This window comes from Rhinoraja longicauda, chromosome 24, assembly GCF_053455715.1.
Source record: "Rhinoraja longicauda isolate Sanriku21f chromosome 24, sRhiLon1.1, whole genome shotgun sequence".
NCBI classification, from domain to species: Eukaryota; Metazoa; Chordata; class Chondrichthyes; order Rajiformes; family Arhynchobatidae; genus Rhinoraja; species Rhinoraja longicauda.
Window position 1 is genome coordinate 35,624,080 of NC_135976.1, and position 15,847 is coordinate 35,639,926.

Here is a 15,847-nt window from a genome sequence, read left to right on the forward strand (position 1 = left end):
GTTGCGCTGTTTTCCGGGGGAGGGGGGTCTCTAGTTCCTCCACTGACCGTCAGGGTCCCGTGTGTGTTGCAGGTTCCCCGCAGTTCCACCATGCATGGTCTCAGTGTAGTCTACATCATGGTGGCGGTCCTGGCCTCTCAGCCGCTGACCGCCCAGGGCAGGAGGATGCGTTTTGGTCAGTGCGAGGTGACCGCCAGCCTGGACCAGATCCAACAAGCCTTCCTGGAGATCAAGCAGGCCATCGTAAGTACAGAACACAACCAATGCCGCCACCACCACTGGCCAAACAGTCCACTGGCAAAACTAACCACTCCGCTCCGATTATGTGTCCACAGCAAGCGGAAGATGCGACCGATGATGTGCGGCTTCTCACCAGATCCCTCTTCCAAACCATTGAGGTGCGCCATTGACCGGCTGTTAGTTTAATCTAGTTTGTTGTCACGTGTATTGAGGTACAGTGAAAAGCTGTTGTTCCCGGCTGACCAGTCAGCGGAAAGACGATACACGATCACAATCAAACCGAGCAGAGTGTCCAGATACAGGATAACGGCAATAATGTTTGTGGAAGTTAAAGTCCAGAAAAGATGGATCAAAGATGGTCCCAGCGTCTACGGGGAGGGGAGGGGATGTTCCTCACACTGAGGGGGGTCCCGGACAATACAGCCCCCCCCCCTCCCTCCCTGACACACACTGGCCAACCGGACGGGCACCTTCAGCAACAGACTGGTCCCACCGAGATACAGCACACAACGACACACGAGATGCTTCATCCCTGTGGATATCAGACTGTTCAACCCCTCCCCCTCCTGTTCAACCCCCCCCCCCCCTCCAACCCCCCACCCCCCCCCCCCCCCCAATCATTGCCCACCCCCAATCCTTTCCACGTCACTGTAGTTCCATGCTTGGTGTACCTTGTGTTGATGGCGGCTGGCAGATCAGTTTCCCTCCTGGGATAAATAAAGTCCCACCGTGTGGTCCGGTGTCCAACGAGGTAGATGGTGGCGACCAGATCGGCGCAGCTACCTGGGTCTCGGTGCACATGGCAGTAATAAGCGTGCATGTGAACACTGGCAGCGTGTTGGTGCATTGTGAGTGTGTGTGTGTGTGTGTGTGAGTGTGTGAGTGTGAGTGTGTGTGAGTGTGTGCTGTGCTATTGAGGGCGTGCAGCGTAGGTTTACTAGGTTAATTCCCGGAATGGCGGGACTGTCATATGTTGAAAGACTGGAGCGACTAGGCTTGTATACACTGGAATTTAGAAGGATGAGAGGAGATCTTATCGAAACGTATGATTATTAAGGGGTTGGACACGTTAGAGGCAGGAAACATGTTCCCAATGTTGAGGGAGTCCAGAACCAGGGGCCACAGTTTAAGAATAAGGGGTAGGCCGTTTAGAACTGAGATGAAGAAAAACTTTTTCAGTCAGAGAGTTGTGAATCTGTGGAATTCTCTGCCTCAGAAGGCAGTGGAGGCCAATTCTCTGAATGCATTCAAGAGAGAGCTAGATAGAGCTCTTAAGGATAGCGGAGTCAGGGGGTATGGGGAGAAGGCAGGAACGGGGTACTGATTGAGAATGATCAGCCATGATCACATTGAATGGCGGTGCTGGTTCGAAGGGCCGAATGGCCTCCTCCTACACCTATTGTCTATTGGGAGAGTGCCAGGCCTCTCACTCTGCTTGTTGTGTTGTGTTGTGCTGTGCTGTGCCGAGCCGTGCTGTGCCGTGCTGTGTCAGGCCTCTCACTCTGCTTGTTGTCCTGTCCAGGCCCAGGAGAGTTGCTGCTTTCTGCGCCACATGTTGCGGTTCTATGTGGAGACGGTGTTCAGACACCACACACCGTCCAGCCCGCTGATGGAGAGAAGGACCAGCAGCCTCGCCAACTACTTCCTCAGCATCAAGATCCTGCTGCGACAATGTGTAAGTGGCCAGAGCAACAGAATCAGGCCACTCGGCCCATCCAGTCTGTGCTCCGCTCCACACGGCTGATCTATCTTTCCCTCCCAACCCCATTCTCCTGCCTTCTCCCCTAACCTTTGATGCCCGCACTAATTACCATCCAGTCCAGCTCTGCTTTAACCCGGCCACTGACTAGTCTGGTTTCACTATTGGCCATGACCTGAGTATACTCACGGGCGGCTGGCACTGAACGGGTTAAAACTACCCACTGACTTGTCCTCCACCGCCGTCTGTGGCGATGAGTCCCACAGATTCACCCCCTGCCAAGGTTGCCGGCAATACCCGGGACCATTCACGGCGACACGGTGGCGCAGCGGGTAGAACTGCTGCCTCACAGCGCCAGAGACCCGGCTTCCATCCTGACCCCGGGTGCTGTCTGTGTGGAGTTTGCACCTTCTCCCTGTGACCGCGTGGGTTTCCACCGGGCGCTCCGGTTTCCTCCCACATCCCAAAGACGTGCGGATTTGTCGGTTAATCGGCCCTGTTGTAAATTGTCGCTGGTGTGTAGGATAGTGCTATTGTGTGTGGGACCAGCGATCCATGTACACACTGGCTCTATCCCACACACCAGCAACAATTTACAACTTTACTGAAGCCAATTAGCCCACAGACCTCTACATCTTTGGAGTGTGGGAGGAAACCGGAGCACCCGGAGACAACCCACGCGGTCACAGGGAGAAGGTGCAACACAAACAATATTCAGCATCAACCCCGTGTCTCTGGCGCTGTGAGGCAGCAACTCTACCTCGGCGCCACCGTGCCGCCCCAGAGATGCCTTTAGAGATACAGCATGGAAACAGGCCCTTCGGCCCATCGAGTCCATGCTGCCCCCTCGGTGATGCGCTGCGGTTGTTCCCCACGTTGTGCCATTGGCTGTTGTTGTGGGTGTTTGCCCTGGGTCTCACCGCGTTTCTTTGCCCTGCAGCACGATGAGCTGAAGTGTCACTGCGCGGAGGCAACCAGGGAGAAGGTCAAGCTGATCCAAGACGCCTTCGAGAAGGTAGGTTGTCCCGACTGACATCCACTCACACAACCAACACGGGTCATGCTTTTTAGTTTTAGTTTTAGAGAAACAGCGCGGAAACAGGCCCTTCGGCCCAATGAGTCCGCAATCCCCGCACACTAAAACTATCCCCCACACACGAGGGACAGTTTACACACACACCAAGCCAATTAACCTACACACCTGTGAACTACAAACTGAAGATCTAGGAGAAACCCACGCAGGTCCCGGGGAGAAGGTATAAACAGCGCTCGTAGTCGGGATGGAACCCGGGTCCCCGGCGCTGCAAGCGCTGTAAGGCAGCAACTCTACCGCTGAGCCACCGCGGCCCGGGTGTGTTTTCAGTTTTAGAATACAGGAAGGAAACAGGCCCTTCGGGCCCACCCAGCCCGTGCCGATCAATGATCACCCCCATCTCACCAGGGAAGAGATATTGGTGGGGTCATTATTTCACGCTGTGTTACGGCTCCAACAATAGTTCTGGAAGTCTTTTGAGGAAATTGATAGAACATAGTGCGGACAGACACAAGATGCTGAGTTCAGTCTGAAGAAGGGTCTCGACCCGAAATGTCACCCATTCCTTCTCTCCAGAGATGCTGCCCGTCCCGCTGAGTGACTCCAGCTTGTTGTGTTCGTCTTCGGTGTAAACCACCGTCTGCAGTTCCTTCCTACATAGAACAGTACAGCACAGGAACAGGCCCTTCGGCCCACAATGTGTGTGCCAAACATCTACACAATGAGTGAATGTTTTATGGTCACGAGTCACAGTGATACTCAAGGTATGCAAAGGGTAGCCACATAAAGGGCGGTGACAGAGTTACAAAGTACCCCCGCGCTGCCCCCCCCCCCCCCCATGTGTCGTCGTCCCCCTGTGTCACCCCTCACGGGCAGTGACGGGGAGTTGACTGGGGTTTGAGTCCCGTGTTGACCGTGTGGTCTCTGTGCGTTTTCAGATGGAGTTAAACGCGGCCGCAGTGAAAGCGATCGGTGAGATCGATATTCTGATCGAGTGGATGCATCAAGCCTAGCGGCACTGAGTAGAGACTGGGAGGATTCGTGCTCCGGCACCAACAGCCCAGAGGATGAAGCATCGGAACCAGCGGCTCTCACCCCTCCACGCTGGGCCGGGTGTTTAACGTCTGGTTTGTGATGGAAGCTGGAGAGACCAGCGGACACAACTCTGATGTGCTGGGGATATTGAGCACATGCAAGTGGGCGGTTGGCAGTCTTGCAATGAATAAAGAAGGATATATCCCCAGGAGAAAAAAGACACAGAGTGCTGGAGTAACTCAGCGGGTCAGGCAGCATCTCCGGGGAACATGGATAGGTGGGGTTTATGGGTCAGGACCCTTCTTGAGTCTGAAGAAGGGTCGCGATCTGAAACATTGCCTGACCATTGCAGGACCAGCCGCTCTGGAGAACAGGGAGAGGTGTCGTTCCTGGTCGGGACACTTCTTCAGACCCAACCCTCACCTATCCCTGTTGTCCAGACATGCTTGCTGCCTGACCCGCTGAGTTACTCCAGCACTCTGGGTCTTGTTTTGTAAACAAGCATCTGCAGTTCCTTGTGCCTCCTGTTTATAGCCACATAACGTGGTTGTGATCATTCATGTTAAGCTGTGCGTTATTCGTGTTTGTTTGTCGGATACGGGGAGGGTCGAGGTGGATATTGTCGCGTCTAGTTTACGCTAAGTTACTATTCTGTCACTGGTCCACGCGTTGAGATCTCGCCAAACGCACTGTATGTATCTCATGTGGACTCATGAGAGGAGATTCTGTAAGTACATATTGTACCGCTTATTGTCAGTCTGGCTATTGACGTCTGTAAATATTGGCACCAACATTTTGTTCCAAACCTCAGTATGTTACAGGTTGTGCTTTTCTTACTGAAATAAAATGATGTTCATTTTCCAAATGTTTCCGTTTGTTGGTGTAAGTGAACACAGCACATAACACACTGGACAATAAGTGAATTAGTACAGACGGTGATTAGTGCGGGAGTCAAGCGTTGTGGGGAGAAGGCAGGAGAATGGGGCTAGGATGGAGAGATAGATCAGCCATGATTGAATGGCGGGGTAGACTTGATGGGCCGAATGGCCTAATTCTGCTCCTATCACTTCTGAATTTATGAATAGAAATGCATAGATAGAATGCATAGAAAAGAAGAGGTTTAGTTTAGAGATACAGCGCGGAAACAGGCCCTTCGGCCCACCGTGTCCGCACCGACCAGCGATCCCCGCACATTAACACTATCCTACACACACTGGGGACAGTTTACCAAGCCAATTAACCTACAAACCTGCACATCTTTGGAGTGTGAGAGAAACCCGAAGATCCCGGAGAAAACCCACGCGGTCACGGGGAGAACGTACAAACTCCGTACAGACAGCGCCCGCAGTCAGGATCGAACTCGGGTCACTGGCGCTGCAAACACTGTAACGGTATAAGATGAGTATCTCTACCGCAGCAACTCCACCGCTGCGCCACCGGGCCGCTCATCTTACACCCAGAGTGGGGGAATCTAGATCTGGGGTTTAAGGAGGGGTGATTGTATAGGAACCCGAGGGGCAACCTTTTGATACAGAGGGTGGTGGGTGCATAGAGTGAGCTGCCAATTAGACAGGTACCACAACAAGCACAGTAGCTCAGCGGTGGAGCTGCCGCCTCACACCACAGTTTGCACAAGCTCTTTGTGGGACGTTTCACATCCAACTGCCAGAGCTGTTGGCTACAGTCATCCATGGGATTGTGGTGTCTTGGATAAGTGTGGAATCCCCTTCTGTGTTGGGGAGAGGGAGGGGTAGAATAGAGGGAACATCTCTGACAGTCAGAGCCCAGCAAGTTCATATTGCAGTTATAATTTAGTTTGGTTTAATTTAGAGATATAGAACAGAAACTGGCCCTTCGGCCCATCGAGACCCCACCGGCCAGCTATCCCCGCACACTAACACTATCCCAAGGACAATTTTATATTACACCAAGCCAATTAGCCTACAACCTGCACGTCTTTGGAGTGCGGGAGGAAACCAGAGATTCCAGAGAAAGCCCACGCAGGTCACGGAGGGAAAGTGCAAACTCCGTACAGACAGCACCGGTAGTCAGGCTCTAACCCGGACCTCTGGCCTGTGAGGCAACTCTACCCGCTGCACCACCGTGCCCTATCACTCCAAACCTTTCCTGTCCAAATGTCTCTGAAATATTGTTACAGTCCCTGCCACAACTACCTCCTCTGGCAGCTCGTTCCACACACCCACCACCCTCTGTGTGAATAAGTTGCCCCTCAGGTTCCCACTGACCCTTTCCCTTCTCACCTTAAACCAATGTCCTCTGGTTCTTGATTCTCCTACCCTGGGGAAACCATTGTGCATTCCCCATATCTATTCTCCTCCTCATATTATACACTTCCATAAGATCTGAAGAAGGGTCTCGACCCGAAACATCACCCATCCCTTCTCTAGAGATGCTGCCTGTCCTGCTGAGTTACTCCAGCTTTTTGTGTCTATCTTCCATAAGATTATCCTGACTTCATTCAAACTGAAAATCCCACCCCGTAATACTAACTGGCACCAAACCTGAGACCAGAGGGCCAGCATACACACTCATCCACTGGTCGGGTGTCAGGAGTTACGGGCGAAGGCAGTTGAATGGGTTTGAGAGGGAAAGATGGATAGACAATAGGTGCAGTAGGCCATTCGGCCCTTCGAGCCAGCACCGCTACTCAATGTGATCATGGCTGATCATTCTCAATCAGTGCCCCGTTCCTGCCTTCGCCCCATACCCCCTGACTCCGCTATCCTTAAGAGCTCTATCTAGCTCTCTCTTGAATGCATTCAGAGAACTGGCCTCCACTGCCTTCTGAGGCAGAGAATTCCACAGATTCACAACTCTCTGACTGAAAAGGTTTTTCCTCATCTCAGTTCTAAATGGCCTACCCCTTATTCTTAAACTGTGGCCCCTGGTTCTGGACTCCCCCAACATTGGGAACATGTTTCCTGCCTCTAACGTGTCCAACCCCTTAATAATCTTATATGTTTCAATAAGATCCCCTCTAATCCTTCTAAATTCCAGTGTAATTTAGAACAGCCATGATGGAATAGCGGAGGGGACTCGATGGGCCGAATGGCCTGATTCTGCTGCTGGAACTTGAGACGATGTGCATTAACTGATGGGACCAGCTTAAACAGGCAACCTTCTAAATCAGAGACAGGAACAGTAGCAGCAGGTACATCAGTGACCCAGACACACATTTAAAATGGAGAATTTGGAATTGTACAATAGACAATAGATGCAGGAGTCGGCTATTCGCCCCTTCGAGCCAGCACCGCCATTGTGATCATGGCTGATCATCCACAACCAGTACTCCGTAGACAGACCAGCAAACAGCGCAGCAGGGCATTTTCGACTGCACTGTTCTCCGTTCCCCTGGTGGAGGGGTAGACCTCACGGCCCTCGACAACTGCACATTGCACTGGCTACAGTGCCTGGAGGACGCTACATAATCTCTGCTGCCTCAAACGCAAGTACCCCGTTCCTGCCTTCTCCCCATATCCCTTGACTCCGCTATCTAACTCTCTTGAAAGCATCCAGAGAATCGGCCTCCACTGCCTTCTGAGTGTTTTTCCTCATCTCTGTTCTAAATGGCCGACCCCTTTATTCTTAAACTGTGGCCCCTGGTTCTACACATACAAGATTTACACTTTGGCCATAAACAGCAATTACTATTCATGAATTTCTCCAAATCAATAAATACAATTGAAGTAAGTTACATGATGTTCAAATCTTATTTTCAGGATTTCAAATCTCTGCACCATTTCCAGCGCCAAGCTGAAACATTGACGCCGTTTCGCCCTCTGCAGATGCTGCCCGACCTGCAAGTGTTCTCAGCGTAACCATAGATAGCTCACTAATCGCAGTTGTTAATGTGAAATAAGTAAAAGGAATGATGAACAGATTCATCAGCGCTGCATTTAATTTTTCTTCTGTGGGCTACAAGAACATTTCAGTCCATGTTCATTGGGACAATAGATTGTTTTCAAGGTTACAGGTATGTAATAGGTTTACTACATGGATAGTAATTGTGAACGGGCTTAGGCGGTTGCTGGAGCGTTCTTCGACAGCACCTTGAGGTCAGCGATGCACTTGGCAATGCTCTCCTTCTCCTGAGAAGAGATAACGCAGGTTATTGGCTAGATTCTTTTAGTCAACTGCAAGACCACTGTTTTTATTAAGGCAACAGGATCTGACAATTGAAAGACAAACTTGTGCCAGACTGGAGAGACGGGTGTCGGCCTGTTTTGAGTTAGCCTTTATAAAGAGACGTGACGCAAGTATAATAACATCTAAAAGATGTTTGGACGGGTATATGGTTAGAGTCAGAGTGATACAGTGTGGAAATAGGCCCTTCGGCCCAACTTGCCCACAATGGCCAACATGTCCCAGCTACACTAGTCCCATCTGCCCGCGTTTGGTCCTTATCCCTCCAAACCTGTCCTATCCATGTGAAGGTTAGGAAAGGTTTAAAGGGATATGGGCTAAAGTAAGAGAAACAGGAATATCTGGGATGGGTTGGACTTGGCTCCATGCCGTGTGACTCTGTGACTGGGTCCAGTACTGCAGGTGCACCAAGATTGAAATTCCAGCCCATTAGTTGACTGTGTAACAATGCTGAGTGCCAACAGCAGATTGCAATGGCAAAATCCACCGCCAATAATGATATCCAGCCCTTCCTTGAACGTACATTTAATACAAAAGGGATTAAGGGATCGTGGGTGCATCTAAATGCAGTTCCTTGTTTATGGTTTAATAACTAGCAGTGAGTCACCAATTTAGAAACATAGAAAACAGGTGCAGGAGTAGGCCATTCGGCCCTTCGAGCCAGCACCGCCATTCAATATGATCATGGCTGATCATCCAGAATCAGTATCCCGTTCCTGCTTTCCCCCATATACTTTGATTCCGTTAGCCTTAAGAGCTAAATCGAACTCTCCTTTGAAAACATCCAGTGAATTGGCCTCCACTGCCTTCCACAGCCACTAATCCAGGCATCAGTCTCTTCTGCACCCTCTCCAAAGCCTCCACATTGTTGCTGTAAGGGGGTCACCAGAACTGCACTCAATACTCCAAATACATCCCAGTCAAAGCTGCAATATGACTTCTTGACCGTTCTACCCAATGCCCCCACCAATGAAGGCAGCAATACGACCGTGCGCCTTCTGTACCGATTCTGGCGGATGCGTACAGCAATCAGAGGGAAGCTTTGGCCTCGCTCCTGCCCTCACTCACCTGCTGTGGGGTGATGTTGGCAACCACATTCTTCTCCACCCAGTTGACCATGTGCTCTTGTGCCAGCCTGCGCTGTAGATGCTGCAGGCCCACCTGGTAGTCCAGCCGCTTCTTCACTGCATCGTACACCATATGCAGGCGCTCGCGGTGGTTGGTCTCCAGCATCATCGCCACGTTATTCTACAACCAAACAAACCGCAGGTCAGCAGCCTCAGAGAAGACACAAAACGCTGGAGTAGCTCAGCGGGTCAGGCGGCATCTCTGGACAGAAGGAATGGGCGACGTTTCGGGTCGAGACCCTTCTTCAGACTGGTTAGGGATATGGGAAACGAGAGATATAGACAATGATGTAGAGAGATAACAATGAATGAAAGACAAGCAAAAAAGTAACGATGATAAAGGAAACAGACCGTTGTTAGCTGTTTGTTGGGTGAGAACGAGAAGCTGGTGTGACTTGGGCTCCCGCTGAGTTTCTCCAGCTTTTTGTGTCTATCTTCGGATTAAACCAGCATCTGCAGTTCCTCCCTACACATTTCCTGAGCAAGTAGAAGGTGGATTTAGGCATTCCTGTGCACAAACTGCACCAGGTAGCAGGTGGTCAGAAAGACAAGTGGCATGTTAGTGTAGGAGAAAAACTGCAGATACAGACTGAAGGGTCTCGACCCGAAACGTCATCCATTCCTTCTCTCCAGAGATGCTGCCTGACCCACTGAGTTACTCCAGCATTTTGTGCCCACCAGTGGCATGTTAGTCTTTGTTGCAGGAGATTGGGGAATAGAAATAAAGGGAAAACAGTTCTAACTATTCGGGGTTCAGGTGAGTGATGGCGTGGGACTGGAGTGGTTTGCCCTCTTACTTCTTGCCTTGCACCTCCTCCATTACAACTCTTGCCATGCTCAGTCCCTTGCTACACTGCCTGCACACTCACGATAGCTTGGCTTAGTCCTAATCTGACTCCGTTTACACGATTGCAGGTGACACCGCCGAGGTGGAATCGAACATTGCAAATAGCACGTGTTTCCCAAACGCAGCAATACCACTGCCAAGCCATCAGGAATAGGAGCAGAATTAGGCCATTCAGCCCATCAAGTCTACTCCACCATTCAATCATGGCTGATCTATCTCTCCCTGCTAACCCCATTCTCCTGCCTTCTCCCCATAAACCCCGTCATCTGACGAGATCAAAGTCACTTTGTCCCAAGATCAGAGTAGAGTGAGGATCAGAGAGTACACGGGAAGTGCGAGAGGACATGTTGGTTACCCGCTTGGCATCGAAGAGGTGCTGACGCCCTTCTATTCTCCACTGCTCTTTGTTCTCCTGTTCAATGGCCTCTGCCAGGCCGGTTAGAGCGAGCTCCTTCACTTTTTGTGCCGCTTGTACTTTTTCCTATTGTTGTGAGAGAAAAAAACACGATAAACCTTGCGGCCTAAATAATTCAGAAAAGTGGAGCAGCGGTAGAGCTGCTGCCTCACAGCGCCAGATACGGGTTCCATCCAGACTACGGGTGCTGTCTGTATGGAGTTTGTACATTCTCCCCGTGACCGCGTGGACTTCCTTCGGGTGCTCCTGTTTTCTCCCACATTCCCAGGACGTGTGGATTTGTAGGTTAATTGGCTCCTATAAATTGTTCCTAGTGAGTGGGATAGGACAGGTGTACAGGTGATCGTGGGTCGGCGCGGACTAGGTGGGCTGAAGGGCCTGTTTCCACCCTGCATTTCCAAATTAAACCAATCATCTTATGCAAAAGTTTATGTTTAGTCAGAATATCTCTTAAGACAATTTCCTTACTCGAAATGTCTCTATGTGGTGCATTTGACGAAAGCCACAAACTTGTTTTCCAATAGAGATGCTCCTCGACTTACGATGCTTCGACTTACGATATTTCGACTTTACAATGGTGCAAAAAAATGACACACATTCAGTAGAAACCGTACTCCGAATTTTGAATTTTTTTCCCCCGGGCTAGCGATATGTGTTTTCGATTTACGATATTTTCGATTTATGATGGGTTGATCGGAACATAACCCCATCGCAAGTCGAGGAGAATCTGTGATCATTAATGTCCCCAGGATATGCCCGACATGTCCCTCACACATAAGGCAACCCAGGGGGCGGTTTTGCACCTTAAAAATTGCCTTACAGCTGATCAGGATACAAACTTGCAAGGACAGACAATTTAGGATTGGGTTACTTTGCTAAATCTCATAAATACCTCATTCAAATTGTCAGCAAATTTTCCCACATCTTTCCCATACTTCTTCACACCATAGAGGACGAGAATGCCGACAGAGATGGCAGAAAAGGTCTCGTGGTTAATGACGTAAATCTCCTTGGACAGGAGGTAAGTCAGCAGGCCAGTGCCGAACATGTACGGGCCTGGAAAGCAACGCAAATACAAACTATTCAGCTTAGTTGATTGTCATGTGTAGCGAGGTACAGTGAAAAGCTTGTGTTGCGTGCTATCCAGGCAGCAGAAAGACAAGTTGAAGCAGGATTGCAATCGAGCCATTTACCGTGTATAGACACATGTTAAGCGAATAACATTCAGAGCAAGGTAAAGCCAGCAACATCTGATCAAAGATAGTCTGAGGGTCACCAAAGTGACACCGGGAGGCACCACTAGCATTGGCTGCCTTGCCCACAGTCTGTCTGTCCTTTCTTCTGTTTTTGTTATTTTATATATGTGTTAAAAGTATGTTTTAGTGTTCCTTGGTTTGATGTGGGGGGTGCGGGGTGGGGAGAGTTGGGGGAAACATTTTTCAATCTCTTACTGCGACGGAGATGCGATTTTTCTCCGTATCGTATCTCCGTCCCCACTGCGGCCTAACTTCGAGGAGTTGGCGGCCTTTCCTAGAGACCGGCCATGCCGTGGGCATAGCGCGGACTTTAACATCGCGGCGTTGTGATCCTTTGCCGAGGATTGACTGTGGAGAGCTCCAACCGTGAGACCTGTGGACTTTAACATCATGAAGCCCACTGTCTCTGGTAAGAAGCGACCGACTCGGGAGCTCTATGCCGTGGAGAGTTTCAATCATCCCAGCTTTTTGTGTCTATTTTTGGTTTAAACCAGCATCGGCAGGTCCTTCCTACACTGTCACATTAGAGGTCTGCGTGCATCATCCACAGAATGAATAAAGCAACATTAGGAGCAGGGGGACAGGCCAAACACCAGTCGAGTTTGCAGCGCTATCTGGTACTGACCTGTCACGCCAGTTTTGGGGTAAAGGAAGTGGAAGAATTCCTCTGGAATGAGCCCAAAGCGCACCTTTCCCCCTTCCACAGGAAGGGGCGGCACTGGTGCCCGGGTCTGACCGCTGGCATGGAAACTCCTGCTTATCGGCACCAAGCTGCAACAATAAAGAGACTTCAGATTGTGATGGTAGCACATTGCTGCAGCATAAGATACATTTCTGAGGTGTATACAATGATGAGAGGAATAGACCAGTTAGATGCAAAGGGTCTCTTTCCCAGAGCAGGTGAATCGAGGACCAGAGGACATAGGTTTAAGGTGAGGGGGGAAGAGATTTAATAGGAATCCGAGGGGTAACTTTTTCACACAAAAGGTGGTGGGTGTATGGAACAAGCTGCCAGAGGAAGTAGTTGAGACTAACCCAACTTTTAAGAAATCGTTAGACAGGTACATGGATAAGACATGTTTGGAGGGATATGGACCAAACACAGGCAGGTGGGACTAGTGGAGCTGGGACATGTTGGCCGGAGTGGGCAAGTTGGGCCAGTGGGCCTGTTTCCACACTGTGTCACTCTGACATTTAAGTCTTTTATTATTTTACAACACTAATCTTGGAGTACTTCAAGAAAAAAGAACCAACCTCAATATTTGATCTTCATTTCAAAAGTAGATTAGTATTGACATAAAAGAGAGCAATGGCAAAAATACATTAAAAATATGGAAACTAAAATAATGAAATAGAAAATACATACAAACAGTTCAGGGAACGAATATTTACAAAGACAGCTGAGGGGTCGGGGCAGAGACTTCACCTACCTTGTGCTGATGGGGGCGGATGTCTTCAGAAAAGACCCTGAAAAGAAACATCATACATAAATTCTTAATTCTTAAACAAATTAGTTAGTAAACACCAATAAGATCTTGTTTAATGGTTCAACGGGAGGGTAGCTACAAGAAGATGAATGCAAATGGCTGTTTCTTCACTCCTAGGGCTGGTGATGAAAGGATTCAGTGTGACGATTCCACACTGCCTGTGTGGGTGATTTAGGCTGTCAGACAATAGAGCTGCTGCCTCACAGCGCCAGAGACCTGGGTTCAATCCTGACTACTGGTGCTGCCTGTGTGTCGCGTTTGTATGTTCTTCCTGTGACCTTGTGGGTTTCCGCCGGGTGCTCCGGTTACCTTCCACATCCCAAAGACATGCGGGTTTGTAGGTTAATCGGCCCTCTGTATGATGCCCTTAGTGTGTAGGGAATGGACGAGAAAGTGGGATAACATAGAACTAGTGTGAATGGGTGATCGCTGGTCCAGGTGGACACTGTGGGTTGAAGGGCCTGTTTCCGTGCTGTATCTTTCAATCAGATCAATCAAAGAAATCAAAACAACATGCCTTGATGTTGTTTCACATCCAACCAACAGATAATAATGATTCAAAACCATTCGCTTAGTGGAAATTTCCTCACAATATATCAAACCATGGATAGTGCTTGTGTTTCATGTCTGTAACAGGTTCTGCTCAGGAAAGCCAATAGCCACCAATAGCCAGGCGACACAGCGGTACAGTTGCTGCCTCACAGTGCCAGACACCCGGGTTCGATCCTGACCATGTGTGTTGTCTGTATGGACTTTGTACGTTCTCCCTGTGACCGCGTGAGGTTTCTCCGGGTGCTCCAGTTTCCTCCCACACTCCAAAGACAGGTTTGTAGGTTAATTGGCTTTGGTAAAATTGGAAATTGTCCCCAGTGTGTAGGATAGTGTCAGTGTGCGGGGATCGCTAGTCAGCACGGAACGGTGGGCCGAAGGGCCTATTTCCGTGCTGTATCACTAAATTAAATATATACTTTTAGTCCACCGGGTCGCATGTGTAAAATGAAGCTGTTTCTGACCCAGAGATTTCTCTGAGGTTTCACTGCAGAGAAGTTGCTCTTCAGAACGTTCCCTCCCACTTCAAGTGACCATTAATCTTAACCAACAGCCTTACAACAGTAGTGTGTGTGACCCCAGCACCTTTCAATAATGTTTTGCACTGGTGTGCTGCATCTCCTGAAAGTTTCTCGCTGAAGTGGAACCAATCTACAAGACAAATGGGGAACTGTTCAAGCTTCACCACCTCTCCTCTACGACCAAGGTCATTGCATTGCCAGTTGTCAACCTGGGCCGAGCAGGTAATTCTGGTGCACGTTTGGGGAGTGGACTCCAACTTAATGTTCATTCCTTAACTGAACGGAATAAGAACGCACCCAATAATTAACATCTATAAGCAATGAATGTGCAGGAGCCAAGGATAGACACACACGCTGGGACAGGCGGCGTCTAAGGTCTCTGGAGAGAAGGAATGAATGGGTGGTGCTTCGGGTCGAGACTGAAGAAAGGTCTTGACCCGAATCATCACCCATTCCTTCTCTCCAGAACAGTCTCCCCTCAACCAGGGTCCCCGCTCGCTTCCCACCCGAGCACCCCCCCTCTCTCCCCAGGGAGGGCCCTGGCTCCAGCTGAGGGGCCCGACTCATTCCCCGGGGCCCCAAGTACCCTCATCCGCCTCCCCCCCAGTACCCTCCCCCGGGGCCTCCCAGTACCCTCCCCCGGGGCCCCCCAGTACCCTCACCAGGCGAGGCCCTCCCATCCCTACCCTGGGCTCAGGCTTCCGGCCTCGTCTCTCCCCAGGGCCCGGCCTTGGCTCCACCCGGGGCCCTGGTCCCCACCCCCGCGCCGGGGCCCCGGCTCCCTCCACTGGCTCCACCCGAGCGAGGCCCCGGTCAGGCCCTTACCGGAGGCGATGGCGGAGCGGGCCAACATGTCGCCGGTGGTCTGTCCGGGTGGGCGGGCGGGGTGTGTGGCGGTGCCGGTGTCCCGGTTTCTCTTTCTCTCTCTCTCTCTCTCTCTCCTCCCGCCGACCTCCAAACCAAGATGGCGGCGACGCCGGGCGCGGGGCAGGCTGGGACAATGACCGTACACTGGAGCGCAGCGCGCAACGTCCGCCATTTTAGTAGGCAAAACCAAAGAGACTAGAGGAGCAAGATAGTCCACTCGACCCTCACAACCGTATGAGGTCACGGGCAAAGATACCGGCGGAGCGAGGTGAACCACTCCGTCCAAATCGCGTATATTGCAGTGCGGTGCGCAACGTCCGCCATTTTAGTAAGCAAACCTTGCCGCTCGCTCTGCCTCCCGCAGTGTGTTGTGGGGGAATAGTGTGTGTGGTGAGACCATTAAGTTGCAGAATATATCTCATCTATCAACTCACCTCTGCTTAATTTCTCTGATTTTATTATTTCTTACAGTTTCTGCCCATTTCCCTCCCAGCCTTCCTCTTGTGCAGTTTCCCCTGGACTGGGGTTGGAGGCGGGGCTTAGGGGTTGGGATTGTGGCGGGGCTGGAGGCGGGGTAATGGCTGGGGGGCGGGGCCGAGGGCGGGGG

At 50.7% G+C, this 15,847-nt stretch overlaps 2 protein-coding genes across 2 annotated transcripts; one reads left to right on the plus strand and one right to left on the minus strand.

Annotated features, from left to right (window-relative positions):
* The first annotated feature begins 90 nt into the window (after positions 1-90).
* LOC144605253 (interleukin-20-like) lies at positions 91-3,985 on the plus strand. The gene is made up of 5 exons (XM_078420347.1): positions 91-243; positions 336-398; positions 1,763-1,915; positions 2,880-2,954; positions 3,911-3,985. Exons 1-5 carry the CDS (start codon positions 91-93, stop codon positions 3,983-3,985), a joined length of 519 nt encoding a protein of 172 aa, XP_078276473.1.
* A 3,923-nt stretch (positions 3,986-7,908) lies between these two features.
* On the minus strand, positions 7,909-15,341 carry atp5pb (ATP synthase peripheral stalk-membrane subunit b). The gene is made up of 7 exons (XM_078420503.1): positions 15,199-15,341; positions 13,247-13,283; positions 12,442-12,587; positions 11,453-11,616; positions 10,501-10,626; positions 9,240-9,419; positions 7,909-8,116 (listed from the first exon to the last, which is right to left on the minus strand). Exons 1-7 carry the CDS (start codon positions 15,224-15,226, stop codon positions 8,045-8,047), a joined length of 753 nt encoding a protein of 250 aa, XP_078276629.1. The 5' UTR covers positions 15,227-15,341; the 3' UTR covers positions 7,909-8,044.
* Between the last annotated feature and the right edge of the window lie 506 nt (positions 15,342-15,847).